This window comes from Micromys minutus (genome assembly GCF_963924665.1).
Source record: "Micromys minutus genome assembly, chromosome: 1".
NCBI lineage: Eukaryota > Metazoa > Chordata > Mammalia > Rodentia > Muridae > Micromys > Micromys minutus.
In genome coordinates this window covers 173,598,156-173,612,250 of record NC_137969.1, presented here as the reverse complement: position 1 = coordinate 173,612,250, position 14,095 = coordinate 173,598,156, and the positions used below count along the sequence as shown (strand labels likewise).

Below are 14,095 nucleotides of genomic sequence, written 5' to 3'. Positions count from 1 at the left end.
GCTGCTGCCAGGAGTGAGAGAGCAAGAAATCAAGCCAGTGAGGGAGAGAGAGCGCGCGCGGGTCCCAGGCCGCCGCCGCCTCCTCTCCGGTCGCCGCAGCCGCCGCAGCAGCAGAGAACGGGGCCGGGGGGGAGGGGGGCAGCCGCGGACGCGCGCGGCCAAGGACTTTGCAACTTGCCGGAGAAGGTGGAGGGGCGGGAGGGGGAGGGGCGCCCGCACAGGAGACCGAGCGCCCAGCCCCGCCGCGGACCATGGTGCAGCAGGCCGAGAGCTCGGAAGCCGAGAGCAACCTGCCCCGGGACGCGCTGGACACCGAGGAGGGCGAGTTCATGGCGTGCAGCCCGGTGGCCCTGGATGAGAGCGACCCGGACTGGTGCAAGACGGCGTCGGGCCACATCAAACGGCCCATGAACGCCTTCATGGTGTGGTCCAAGATCGAGCGCAGGAAGATCATGGAGCAGTCGCCCGACATGCACAACGCCGAGATCTCCAAGAGGCTGGGCAAGCGCTGGAAGATGCTGAAGGACAGCGAGAAGATCCCGTTCATCCGGGAGGCGGAGCGCCTGCGCCTCAAGCACATGGCTGATTATCCCGACTACAAGTACCGGCCGCGCAAAAAGCCCAAGACGGACCCAGCGGCCAAGCCCAGCGCGGGACAGAGCCCCGACAAGAGCGCGGCGGGCTCCAAGGCAACCAAGGGCCCGGGCAAGAAGTGCGCCAAGCTCAAGGCGCCTGCGGGCAAGGCGGGCGCGGGCAAGGCGGCGCAGCCCGGGGACTGCGGCGCGGGCAAGGCGGCCAAGTGTGTCTTCCTGGACGACGATGATGAAGACGACGACGAGGACGACGAGCTGCAGCTACGGCCCAAGCCGGACGCAGACGACGATGACGACGAGCCCGCGCACTCGCACCTGCTGCCGCCGCCGGCGCAGCAGCAGCCCCCTCAGCTGCTGAGGCGCTACAGCGTGGCCAAGGTGCCCGCCAGTCCCACGCTCAGCAGTGCCGCCGAGTCCCCCGAGGGCGCGAGCCTTTACGACGAGGTGCGAGCGGGCGGCCGGCTCTACTACAGCTTCAAGAACATCACCAAGCAGCAGCCACCGCCCGCGCCTCCCGCGCTGTCGCCCGCATCCTCGCGCTGCGTGTCCACCTCCTCATCCAGCGGCAGCAGCAGCGGTAGCGGCGCCGAGGATGCTGACGACCTCATGTTCGACCTGAGCTTGAATTTCTCCCAGGGCGCGCACAGCGCCTGCGAGCAGCCACTGGGCGCGGGAGCGGCGGGGAACCTGTCCCTGTCGCTGGTGGATAAGGACCTGGATTCCTTCAGCGAGGGTAGCCTGGGCTCCCACTTCGAGTTCCCCGACTACTGCACGCCGGAGCTGAGCGAGATGATCGCGGGGGACTGGCTGGAGGCGAACTTCTCCGACCTGGTGTTCACGTATTGAGGGGCACAGGGCTCCTCGGGAGGCAGTCGTGGCGGTCAGGATAAAGAGGATGGTGGGGGGAGGGGGAGAAGATGCTCATGGTCAGAGATGTGGCGCAGAGAAATTGGAAACGGTGATGAAATGTTGTTGGAGTTAAAGTGAAATGAGTAGTTTTAAACAGATTTTCCAGTTTTTTTTTTTAATTTTTAAAAAAAATTTTGGTCTCCCCACTCTTCCCTTTATCGTGTCTCAAGGTAGTTGCACACCTAGTCTGGAGTTGTGATTTTTTCCCCACCCGTGAAAAAAAAAACGTGTTTTGTAATTTCTATTTCTTTTTTCTGAAATTCGTGATTGCAACAAAGGCGGAGGGGACCGGGCGGGGGAGGGGAGGAGGCTCCGCTCCGGAAGGCGCTGTTTGAAGCTTGTGGCTCTTTGAAGTCTGAAAGACGTCGGCAGAGGACCCTTTAGACGGCACAACTGTTACTCTAGGGAGTTGATTTTTTTTTCCTTAAGAGATTTAAAAAGGAACTGGTGATTTAAAAAAAAGAAAAACACAAAAAGGGACCATTGCAACCTTTTTATTTTCTTTTCTTTTTTGGAGGGAGAAAGCTGATGTCTTCTATGCATCCGATTTCTTAAACTGCAGGGAGCTTGAAAAAATGCAGTCTGTACAAACGCTTACAAAAATCATAACTGTGAACTGACTTAAGACCAGAGTTTACTTTTCAGATCAAATTGTTTATGGTTTTACAAATGTGATTTCTACTTGGCAACCTTTTTTTGGTAACTCGTTCCCTTATACCTCCTTGATTGAATACCTTACAGCCTAGACCTCAGTACAAAAAGGTATTGAAACATTTTTGATACATAACAGACCTCAATCTTTTTTAAAAATTAATATATTTTCAGGCGTATTTTTGTACAGTGAAAAGGGAACAATCTTGCTGTGTTTTTTCAGTAAGACTTTCAGGCACTTCTTCCCTTTTGATTTCTTTTTCTTTTTTTCTTCTTGTTTTTCTTTTTTCGGTTTTTTTTTTTCTTTTTAGCATGCAAATATGTTGGTACGTTATGTCCTGGTTTAAAAGGATTAAAAATTTTAAAGTAATCCTTGCATTTAAAGGCCTTGTGGTTTAAAAAAAAAGCAAAACTTTTTTTTTGTACAGCTATAGTAGAGATTTGTTCAATATTTGTAGGTAAAGATTTATTGAAAATGGTGACCTAGACCTCAGAGCTGTTCTTAGTTTAAGACTGTATGTACTGTATCATAGTAGGACCTATGTATCTCATCGCTGTGATGTGTGGACGGGGCCCCAGACGGAAGGTTTGAAACTGGATACTCGATTTTTATCAAAAAGAAAAAGGAAAGGCACATAGTTTAAAATTTTCTCATTTTGTGCAATATAATCTAAATAAACAGACCATTGCATATTTAGTAGCAAATGGTGCCGAAGCAGACTCAATGCACTGTCGAAGTCACCGCCGGGGTTTTTGGGGTTTTTATTTTTTTTGTGTGTGTGTGCTGAAGTCTGTGTCTTGATTTTAATAAATCAGCAGGATCTGATAGAAGCTCGCATGGGCCCATAGTCTCTCTAAGTCCACCCGGGGCCCGCGTGTTCGTGGCGCAGCGCGGGTGGGAGAGAGCGGATGCCGCTTTTGGAGCCCTTAGGCTGCCATGTAGGTGGCAGCTCGGTGTCCTCCCTTCTCACCCCGCCCTGCGTCTCCATTCCCGCCGTGAGCCTCGCGCGGGTCAGTGCGTGGCAAGTCCAAAGCTAGAGTCCGCAGGGCTAGGCCTCCGCTGCTGGCTTTGGCTTTGGCTTTTTTTTTTTTTTTTTTTTTTTTTTTTTTATCTCCACCCCCATCCGCGGGCGGCATCGCGCGCGCGCGCTCAATGGGATACAAGTGGAGAGGGCCGCGCCCTTCAGGGTTATCCACGCGGGTGGGGCAGGAGGAAAGCAAATGCGCCCGGAGCCGCCTCCAGGACGCAGGGTGGCTTTGGTTTCTTTGATGGAGCATTTGCCTCCCGGGGCCGGTCCAACCTTCCCCTCCCCAGCCAGCCTGTCCCTGGTGGTATCCCGCGCGCAAGCCCAACTCCCCGGGGCGGCGGCGCCCGCGACCGAGGAGCCCTTGAGCGGTGAATTGAAACTCGGTGCCCAACAGCCCGACTCTAGACCCACAGAAACCGTTATGGCGCGGGCGCTGACCGCGGGGACTTGGCCAGTAGGGATCCAGGTCGGGGCCCCACGCCAGATGCGCGCTGCAGGTAGAGAGCTCGTCCCAGCGGCGCGATCTCACAGCGCGCGTGGGTGGGGCGGCGGCCCGGCGTGGCTTTTTCGGGCTTCCCTAGCCCACCCCTCCCCCACAGCCCGCTGCTGTGAGCCACGCGGGGAACTTTAAGCCGCGAATAAATCCCACCCTCGGTTTACTGGGGACAGTTTTCTGAAGCCTAAGGAAAAGGCATTCTGAGTGTCTTGAGATCTTTACATTTGCATGTGTTTCCTGTTTTCCATCTGGCATTTTCCATGGTGAGAAAGGAACTTTTAAATAAATTAGAAAAGGTGTGAAGATTTGGCTTCAGATTGGAAGCATGGCTGTAATTTGTATTTTAAAACTATGTGGCCGAGTTTCTTGGTAGGAAAATAAGAGACAGTTCTTGGTTGGAATCAGAAGAAAAAAAAAATAGATTTTTTTTTTTAAAATTCCAGTTAGAACTCAGGAAAGGCGCTTGAATGCGCTTTTAAACAATATTTAAAGCAGTTTAGACGAATGCATTGTGAAGACCATTTCCAATGAACTCTTGAATGTCTAATACACAAGGTATTCCAGCTACTGGCTAAGCTTCAATAAAAGTTTAGCAGCATTTTTTTTCCTCCTAAGTAAGTCTTATTTCTAACTGAGCATTGACAGTATCTTAAAATGGTAACGTGGGCGTGGGCGTTGTGTGCATAGCAGTCTAGCCGGTTGGGTACCCTGCTCCTGTACCTAGTTCACAGACTCGAGTGCATTTTTTTTTGGCGAGATTTTCATCTTTGAAGAAAAGAAAAATACCCGAACCAGCGTTCTCTTATTAATTCTTTAAGCTGTGGAAATAATTTCCAGTTTCTACATTCTCGAAATGCATCCTTCTTATTAAAAAGAAATAATACGGATGAAAGGCAGTGTGCTTAAAGTGTGCTTTGCAAATACATGTTAGGAATGACTACGGTTGCTGGGCAAATTATTTGTAGAATGATTAGCCTTTAGCTAGAAAAAAAAATCATTGCAGCTCTTTTGGGCCTGGATAGTTCTTTTTAATGTTAATGGAGGGGAAGTGATTTAAATATGCATGCTCTTAGCAGTCAGGATCTGACTTAGTTGTTTTGAGAGAAAAGAAAAAAAAAATCAGAAGGCAAGGTCTACTTTTTTTTTTCCTCTGGGAATTGAAACCACAGTCATCTTGATTCTAGACCGGTGTAAGAAATGGACATTTGCTCTTCACTTCAGAATTCCAGTGAGTTTTGCCCAAGGAATCTCGGAAATGAGGCAAATAGGTTGCTCAATTCTCAAGTAGTCATTCAATAGGAATATGGTCCATGGCTCAGCTTTTTATTCTCTGATGGGTTTTTAATGTACAGTCTCACTCTTTTCTCCTAATGGGCATATGTATCTTTGTGGACACTTGGAAGAGAGGTTTTCTTGTACTCTCTCATTTCTAGACTCTTTATACTCTTTTTCCTGCGAGGTTCTCTGCTTTTAACAGATTTCTGAGGCAACTATATTTGTGCTTTTTTCTTATGTAGGAAGACCAGCGAAACTAGCTTACTGAGTTGTCGATTTTATCAGTAGATAAAAGAAACTTTGTTTATTACAGTTTCAGGGAAGGTTTTTCAGGATATTTCTCAGTTATTCTAAGGGCCAAATTTTATAAAAATCTCCATTAGGAATGTCAGTTTCAAATACCCTTTGTATAGCCTATGGCCTGTGAGGACAACATGACTGAGCCTTACATGTGTCCGAACAGGAATTCATAAGTCCCCAAAGTAAACGTCTCCATGTAACGACTCTTGACGTGTTTCTCTGAGAGTTGGCTTATTTTGATTATCGATTCTTTCTCACTGTTCATTCCTGTTGATTTATTCTACCGTATCTCTTTGGGTTTGATGAGCTCAACATTTTTGCTCTTTGGTAACAACTCAGGTTTTGGTTTGGGGTTTTCACGACCCCCTCCCCCCCTTTTGTGTGTTGCTTACGTTTTCCACCACAGTATAAAATTACTGAAGCCAAGTTACTACCCATTCCCTTACTGCTGCCTCCCCTCCCCCCTCCCCAACTCCTAACACACCTTCATTATTTTTTCCCCATCGTCTTTTTTTTTTTTTTTTTAACACTACCTAGATGCGTTAGCTGCCTGATTAGTTTATCTATTCCATGTGGATGCAGTGAGTTTATAAGAGAATTTCACAAACAAGTAGTTTTTTAGTGAACTTAAACAGAATTTTAAAGGAGACCTATTTTTATACTCAATAAAAGCACAAAAGTGCATAAAGTATAGCATGGCGTACAAAGGGAAATCCGCTCATAACGTTCCATGTATAGAAGTAATAATTTTCTGGGATAGTGATATTCTTTGAAGACCCAGTGCCTGTCTGCCTGCGCATAGACAGGACGGTTTCCACACACTGGGAACTTCCGGTTGCCGGCACTTGACACACACACTTCCCCACAGCCACGAAGAGCAATAGGCAGGAGCTGAGATGTGCCTCCTGATAGCCGTCGGCCACTGGGCAGCCTGGATGTGCACACGTGGAGGCTCCAGTCTCACTGTTTGATCAAACTTCTTTTATGTAGTCTCTTCTGTGAAAAAGGAAAAAAAAAAGACAAAACAAAGCAATATGACAAGTTTGAAAATGCATTTGAACATAGGATTTCCTCCAGGGTCCTCAAAGATTTTTTTTTTTAATGTGACACTTAGTTTTAGTAGGCACATAACATCCCCCCCCTCTTCGAAAACAGAATGACTGGAAATAATCAAGACATAGCGTAAAAAGAATTTTGATCAAATGGATATTGACAAAGGGCCCTCGATATCCCATTTCTCTTCACCCAGCTTGTGTTCAAAAACCGTATGCCTCGTCCCCTGAATCACACAGGGAGAAGTGTCCTATGCCATTGTCACGGACTCCCCACTTTGTCTACTTTTGCTCTTGTACATATGTTGTGGTTAAGGGTCATTCCCATTTGTTCTGTAACACCCTTGTTTGAATGGACTGTTTTGAACCGGAGGCCTGTGTCTCAGGTGTGGGACACCTAGTGGTCGTGGCAACCCGTCCCGTGTAAAGCTTTGTTTGCGAAGCCGGGACAGAGCCACCGGAAGTCTGAGAGCAGTTATCCTTTAGCACTGTTAACAAGTGTTTTGTTTTCTAAGGCCGAGAAAAACAACTTTCCAGGATTGGGAGAGGAATAGCTGGAAAGCCCTTTTGTTTAGAAATCTGAGTGGGTTGTGGGGGGACCTTTTATAGAGTTTGCATGCCAGCGCAGGACCTGTTGCTGTCAGACAGAGAGAAGGAGAAGCTACCTGAGGCAGTGCGCTGGGGGACCATGTAAGTGTCCCGTAGCACTAGGGAAGCAATGCATGGTGAAGTCATGTCTTCTGGTAGAGGTTATCTAGCATGCAGAGTGTAGTGTGTTGAAACTGTATGACGTTGCTGTATCAAAGTTGTAAAATTAAGCATTATTTATTGAAAACTATGTATTTTTTTGTAAAAACCTTGATCACACAGAGATTATCAGTGGCTTGTGCTTTGTGCTTCAATCAAACCAGCTTCGTGACCGCCCTCCTTGGAATGCAGTGTTAATGCTCAGGGTTGAATTCATACACTCCAATGTCTCTTTCGCAGGAGTTTTTCACAGAGGAATACATTTGTTCAAAAGACCAATAAAATCGTGTGATCAATCTCCACATGTGGCTTTTATGTGACTTTTTTGGTTTGGTTCAGTTCAGTTTTGTTTTTTTTTTTTTTGTTTTTTGTTTTTTTTTCTTCCCATTTTGCATTGGGTAACTACTGTGTGACTCCGAAAGTGTTGTCTCGAAGCTGAGAGATTTGAAAAGTCCTGGTGTCTCAGAGTGTAACCAGGACCCACAGCCTGGGCAGGACTGGGGCCCTCAGGAAGTGATGCTTTGGGGCAGGCTGCCAAGCTGCCCATAGTGGAGTAAGCATGGTGATCGTGTCTTGGTATTTTTAACTGGCCAATAGAATGAATTAAAAAAGCATAGGAAAGTATAGAGGGGTAGGTTTAGCCTGTATGTCAGAGTTAGAGGATGAAGAGACTATTCAGGGGCAGTTGCTGATGTTGAATCCAATGCCAGCAAACTCCATTCTTCAGTGTCTTTTTCCCCCCTCTATAAACAATTTACAGTGTAAATGTATTTTGACATAGAAACCATTCTGTATTGAAACTCTTGCTATAAGATGTTTTTATGAAAGCCTGTAAGTGGTCCTTGGAATTATTATCAGATTTTTTTAAAGATGTGTTTACATGGTGAGTGTTTGTTGCATATTAATTAAATTTGGTTTTGTAGAAACATCTGTGTCGTATCGTGACGGATCTCTACGGGCACGGCTTACACACTCACATGCGTAGCTCACACACTCTCACTCTTAGGCCCTTTGTAGGGCCAATGTCAATAAGCAAAAAAAAAAAAAAAACAACAACAACAACAACAAATTCCCAGCTTCACATGTTGGCCAGCTCTCTGGTTATATGAAACATTTTTTACTTCATAGATGACTTTCTCGGGGTGTCACCTTTTGGTAGGATTTGACTTTTATTTTGAAAGAAGACAAGGTATACTACAGCCTTTCATTCCTAAAATGGATTTATTTTTTGAGAATTCAACAAATCAATTTATTGACATTTCTGTCTAAATTGCCATTGATAAGACTTGTTTCCTTACTTTTGAACACAATAAAGTTTCCCAGCAGATCTAGAATGTGCTACAGGGCCGGGGTTACCTGTCACACACCTTGACTTGTCTTCCTTCATACAACCACTGTACCAACTTTGAGACTGGACAGAAAGTACAGCTGGGAAACCCCCTCCCTACTAGAATGTAAACAATTTCAAGAATTGAGGAGCTTGGTGAACTTGAAGTAGCCAATCCAAATTTTGACTTTGGTCAAAGCATGTAATTTTGCTAGAATTATTTCTTAGAAAACTCCAGAGCCAACAGGGGTAGAGTGGGGTCCCAAGCAAAGGTTTTACCATACTGTACATTATCTGCTAGGACACAGGACAACGTGTATGGTGACCTGTGAACACGCAGACAACATGGTCCCTCGGGGCTGAGGATGCAGCTCATCTGTTATGGGGCTTGCCCGATGGGCACAACATTCTTGGTTTGGTCCCCAACATCGCATAAACTGGGCATGATATCACTTAACTGAAATCCTAGTTCTTCAGAAGGCAGCAGCAGGAGACAGTCAAGTCCATCTGTAGATACAGGAGTCAGCTTCAAGTCAGACCTTTTAGATCCTGTCTTCTAGGAACCTTAGCCAGCTGTCTGACCGACTTAATCATTCTGTTAAAGTCATGTACCCCACCTGAAGGATGTTCCATTCTCAGGCTCCTTGAACAAATAGGCCTCCAGCCTGGGATCCCAGGGGGCAGGTTTGCTGGCTATCAACCTCTGGGGCTAAGCTACTCTGTTCTTGTGCTCCTGGACTCCAGAGTTGAAGCAGAGAACACACACAAAACTTGGTGCTTTGGTGGCCAGGGTTGAAGTGGGAAGCTGAGGAGGAAGTGAGAAGGGAAGACTGTAACCTGAAATTTCAGAATCCGAACATGAAGAATGGGGAAAGCAGAGAAATCACCCAAGAAGCATCCTGAGACTACAATTAGAGCAAAGTCCCAGACAAGGGGACTCCCCTTGACACCATCCTTTAGTTAGGCTCAGGCCACTGGTGGCTCTTGAAGTTCATTAGGCACCTCTTAGTTCTCCCCCCCCCATCTATCTATCATCCATCTATCTATCTATCTATCTATCTATCTATCTATCTATCTATCTATCTATCTATCTCCCCCTCCCTCCCTCCCTTGCCCTCCCTCCCTCCCTCCCTCCCTCTCCCTCCCTCCCTCCCTCTCTCTCTCTCTCTCTCTCTCTCTCTCTCTCTCACACACACACACACCCTTGATTTTGGTTTGAGTGGCAATATAATCAAGAAAATTGGATTCCACTCTCTTGTGGGGAACAGTTTGCACTATGATGTCAGTGGAAGCCCCTGCCAGAATAAGGCCTGGTGGCAGGTATGGAGTGTGACATAATCTTCCTTTGCCCTTGGTTCAGTAGACATGTACACAGGCCCTGCCATCATGAAGAAAGGCAAAGGGAATTCCTGTCAAAGGTCTTTACTGGTTACCACAGCGGATCAGAGTCCCAGGTTTGGAAGACCCCTGAGTTGCTCATCTTTCCCTGGATATGTGCCCATATATCCATAGCCACATTTTTCTTGGGAACCTTGAGAAGATATGAATGCAGTTCAAATAGCCGAAGAACTAAGAAGGCAGGTAACACACTGGGGAGGGCGTGGAGGGAGTTATTAAAACTCACACTAGGTTTCTGCACTTAAACTGGATGTTGGGCTGCCCTCTTTACATTTTAGATTTGTTTATAAAACATTCCCTCATTGAGACAGTTTTTTCAAGATTGAGGTGGCTCTCAGAGTAAAGGTACTTGCTGTGCCTGACTTGGAGTTCAATCCCCAGAATCTACAGAAAAGTAGGAGGTAAGAACCAGTTTTACAAAGTTGTCCTCTGCTCCTGCCACAAATATTACACACACACACACACACACACACACATACACACACACACACACACACATACACTCACACACACGGTTAATATGCAAATAAACTGAAATATCTGCTAAGCTATTCAGACTGGGGTGATACACATCCATCTGCTTAGAACCTTCACTGGTTCCTATTCTAGAAATTTCTCCACCTAGGTGCTCAATCAATCACCTGGCCTCCCTCTGGCTTTCAGAGTGTGGTGTCTACACAGTGAAGTACTCAAATGTTGTTTGTTCCTAATTCCCTTCTAAGAGTTTGGATTTTAGTTTTCTAAACACATAGATTATAAGTAGACATATGGAGGGGTGAGTTGAGAACATGAAGCCAGAGCTACAAGGGATACGAAGAGATGAAGGGGAAGGAAGGGGGTGGGGGGGGGAGTAAGAAAGGTAAAGAAAGAAAGGTTAATTTTTTCAGGGACACCGTAGAAAACATCCAGAGAGCTCACAGGCAGAGAGTGGCTTGTGCTGAGTGTTGAGATATGCATCTGGATTCAAATGACCCCCAGTTCATCTCTGTGCTGTGTCAAGATTGGGAAACTCAGGCTTCAGTGCTAGAGAGGCTAAATCATCAGAAAAAGCTCCAGTTAGGCTGGTTCTGTCATTTGTAAGAAAGCAGGAAAGTATGTAATCCTGAACTCAGTCATTCACTTCCCAGTTGTAAGTGGAACTGAGTTCTGAGAAGATCTCTTTGCCAAACTCCTCTCAGGAATGTTTCCCTAGCACACATATTTTTGGCCTAAGCTCTAGAGCCTTTTGATTTGGAATCAAACAGGCTGAACATCTTCTTGTGTCTGGTGCCTGGAAACTTCACCTGAGCATGCAGTCTTCATTCTTGTATAGACCAGAGTTCAATCCAGAGGGTTTGCAGAGACAGCTAGGCTGGCCCAAAGAGTTTATTGAAATTGAGAGTTGGAGCCCAGTGGACCAGGAGCTATAGGGCATGTGTATAGAGAGGGTAGAGTACTTTAGGAAGGAGGAGTAGCCTGAAACAATGGATACTCCTTAGAGATGATCTAGGCTGGTTGGCCCACCATCATCTAGGATACAGTGAGATAGTCTACAGCTAGGGTAAAAAGAAGATGGAGTGAGAGAGTTACTCACAGAAAGGTAAGCACAAGATGCAAGAAGAATAATGCCTGATCGCATCCTGGTTAAGAAGGGAAGGGGAGGGGAGGAGAGAGATGTAGTCAGTACATACAACCTCCATAAGGGCAGAAGTAGCAGAGGACTACTAGAGGGATGAGGTGAGGAGGAGCTTGAACTTCGGTGTATTTGAGTCCTTCTGATTAAAACAGGTGGTGCCAGCCAAGTCTTGAGCCTGTCCCTGGTTAATGAGCCCTGTTCCCTCACATTACTTCCCCTTAGGTGAAGTTACCTGTGATCTTGGGGTCTCAGAACAGTTGGGAGTGAGGGCCTATGGTGGCCTTCGGTCTTAGAAGCGTAAACTCCACAGTCTGAAAAAGGTGGTCTTAACTCTTCTTCTTTCTAACCTAAAGGGTCATCCAGGAACACTCCATCCTCCAGTAGTGGCTTCTCCTCCAGTTCCCACAAAAGTGAATTCTGAGGGATGGTGAGGACCCTGCTGCCCTCACAGTGTTCGTTCAGAAGGTAGGATTTCGGTGTGCAACATGGCTGGCCAGACTCACTGACCTGTACCCCAAACCTATGCACTGAACCCACCAAGTGAACAGGGAGAATAATGGAATTCCCATGGGCTCCCCAGAGCCAGGGTACTGGAAAGATATGTAGGTGTGGATACCAAACTGCAAAAGCAGTCAAAAAGAGGCAGATAGGAGACCTAGCTTTGTCCAGCATCCACTAACAAAACTCCTGGTTTGGGGTCAGAGCCTGCCAGCAGGGAAGAGCCAAGCATCTCTGACTTCTCCATATTTCTTTCCTCATATGGGGGGGTGGGGGCAAAGAGCAACTAATTATATGCAGTCAAATGCTGGGGCCGGAGCTTGCTCCCTTGTACATTGGGTTCCAGCCATAGTTTTGGGTTTTAATAATGACTTAGGGATTGCATTCACCTGCTTAAAAAATGGCCAAGATCTCTAAAACCACAGTGGAGAGAATGGGGTGTCAGGATCTCAGGGCCTGTATTATGGATACACTCATTATGGAGAGTGCCGAGTAGTCTTTCTGATCCTCTGTGGGAAGACAGAAGCCTCGTGGGTCTTTGCAGATATCCATCAGTAAAGCATGGGGATGTAGAGAGGCTACCCAGAAATAATATCTGAATAGCTTTAAATAACTCTATCAGGACCAAACTTCTGGACATTAGCCTTTGTTACCCCGTGAGGGACTTCACAAGAAGAGGATGCACTGGGGCTTAGGAAGTTCCCTTCCACTGCAGTGGTCTCCAGAGAGGCTGCCGGCATCGTGGGCAGCCTGGTCTGAGAATGTCTGTTGGAAGAAAGCATTTTGCTCAGTCACATCATTTCCTGTCAGTGTATAACTCTGGCTAAAGACAAGAAAGATACGGCCCTTTCCTAACACTTCTTGATTGGGTCAATCATTTTTACCCGTGCATACTTAAAAAATAAATAAAAACAACACATCTTTGTTGGAAGTGCATGCTCACAACCTTTGGAGGAGAGGTCTGAGGCAAGGAAATTAGTGAGGTAAGGTGAGAGGCCTCCACTCAGAAGGGAGGAGAAATCCTGCTTTCTGTAATGTATAAGAAAGGAAGTGACCTTTGGAAGAACGGTCCCCAGTTCTGCTGAGATATCGGTTTGGCTGTGCATGGTCAGATAGTTCACTTTGTTGTGAATTAGTTGGTGACCAAAGCAGGCTACCGGAGGATTCTTGTCAGTCCAATAATAGGAACGGTCACTATAGATTTACAGTAAGTGCTGCTTTGCAGGTACTAATAGCTCTCAGATCCCTGGTGCAGAGATGAACACACTAGAGACAATTAGAGACAATGTCCTCTGGATGAAGGAAGCTAGCCTTCACCAGAGGATCCACCTCAACACTTAGTGGCTACAGGCTCTGCCTTTGTTGCTTTGGGTGTGTCTGTGAGTTTAAAGCCCCCTGTTGCTCTGCCCTAACAGAGATATGACCATAAATACCACAAGACAGGAGAGCAGTAACATGGCTCCCCAGGTTGGCAAATTTTTGAGCTCAAATTTGATGTGGTTCATTGGATTTGCTTTCTTTGGGACAAAGTTTCATGTCGCTCAGGCTGGTCTGCATCCCTGTGTGGCTGAGGATATCCTCGGGCTTCCTCCTCCATTTCCCGATTTAGGTGAGTTCGACCACTCCTGGTTTGTCAAGATGCAATTCGGGGCCCCACACATGCTGGATAAGTACTGTATCAACCTTCCAGTTTATATTCCATTGTTAAGATAAATGCCGTAACCTAAAAGCAAATTGGGGAGGAAAAGGCTTATTTCTGCTCACAGTTTACATCCTTTTATCTAGGGAAACGAAGGAGTGACCTCAAGGTAGAAGCTTGAAGAAGAAACCATAAGGAATGCTGGGTACTGGCTTGCTTCCTGCTGGCTCACCTAGCCTGCTTTCTCATACACCTCAGATCTATCTGCTCAGGGGTAACACCATGCCCAGTGAGCTCTACCCCTCCCACATCATCCACTAATCAAGAGGCCAGCTATGTTAACCAGCATACCAATTAAGCTCTAGCCCTTGTGTATTTTGACATGACTTTTTTTCTGTATTGCTCTTTCAGATGCCAAGTTTCTCTAGTGGAAGAAACAGCATGCCCCATCATCTGTGGAGACACCAGCATTCCTTGAGAAGGACTCTGGCTTCCAGACAAAAGCAAATAAGCAGATCACTAGACCTGCTTTCTCCATAGCCTTCCAGTGTTTAGGTCTCCCATGGG

At 46.6% G+C, this 14,095-nt stretch overlaps 1 protein-coding gene across 1 annotated transcript; it reads left to right on the top strand.

Annotated features, from left to right (window-relative positions):
* Window positions 1–251: 251 nt before the first annotated feature.
* Window positions 252–1,439, top strand: SOX11 (SRY-box transcription factor 11; the record flags this gene model as incomplete). Its single annotated transcript, XM_080922110.1, has 1 exon — window positions 252–1,439. One exon carries the CDS (start codon window positions 252–254, stop codon window positions 1,437–1,439), a length of 1,188 nt encoding a protein of 395 aa, XP_080778236.1.
* Between the last annotated feature and the right edge of the window lie 12,656 nt (window positions 1,440–14,095).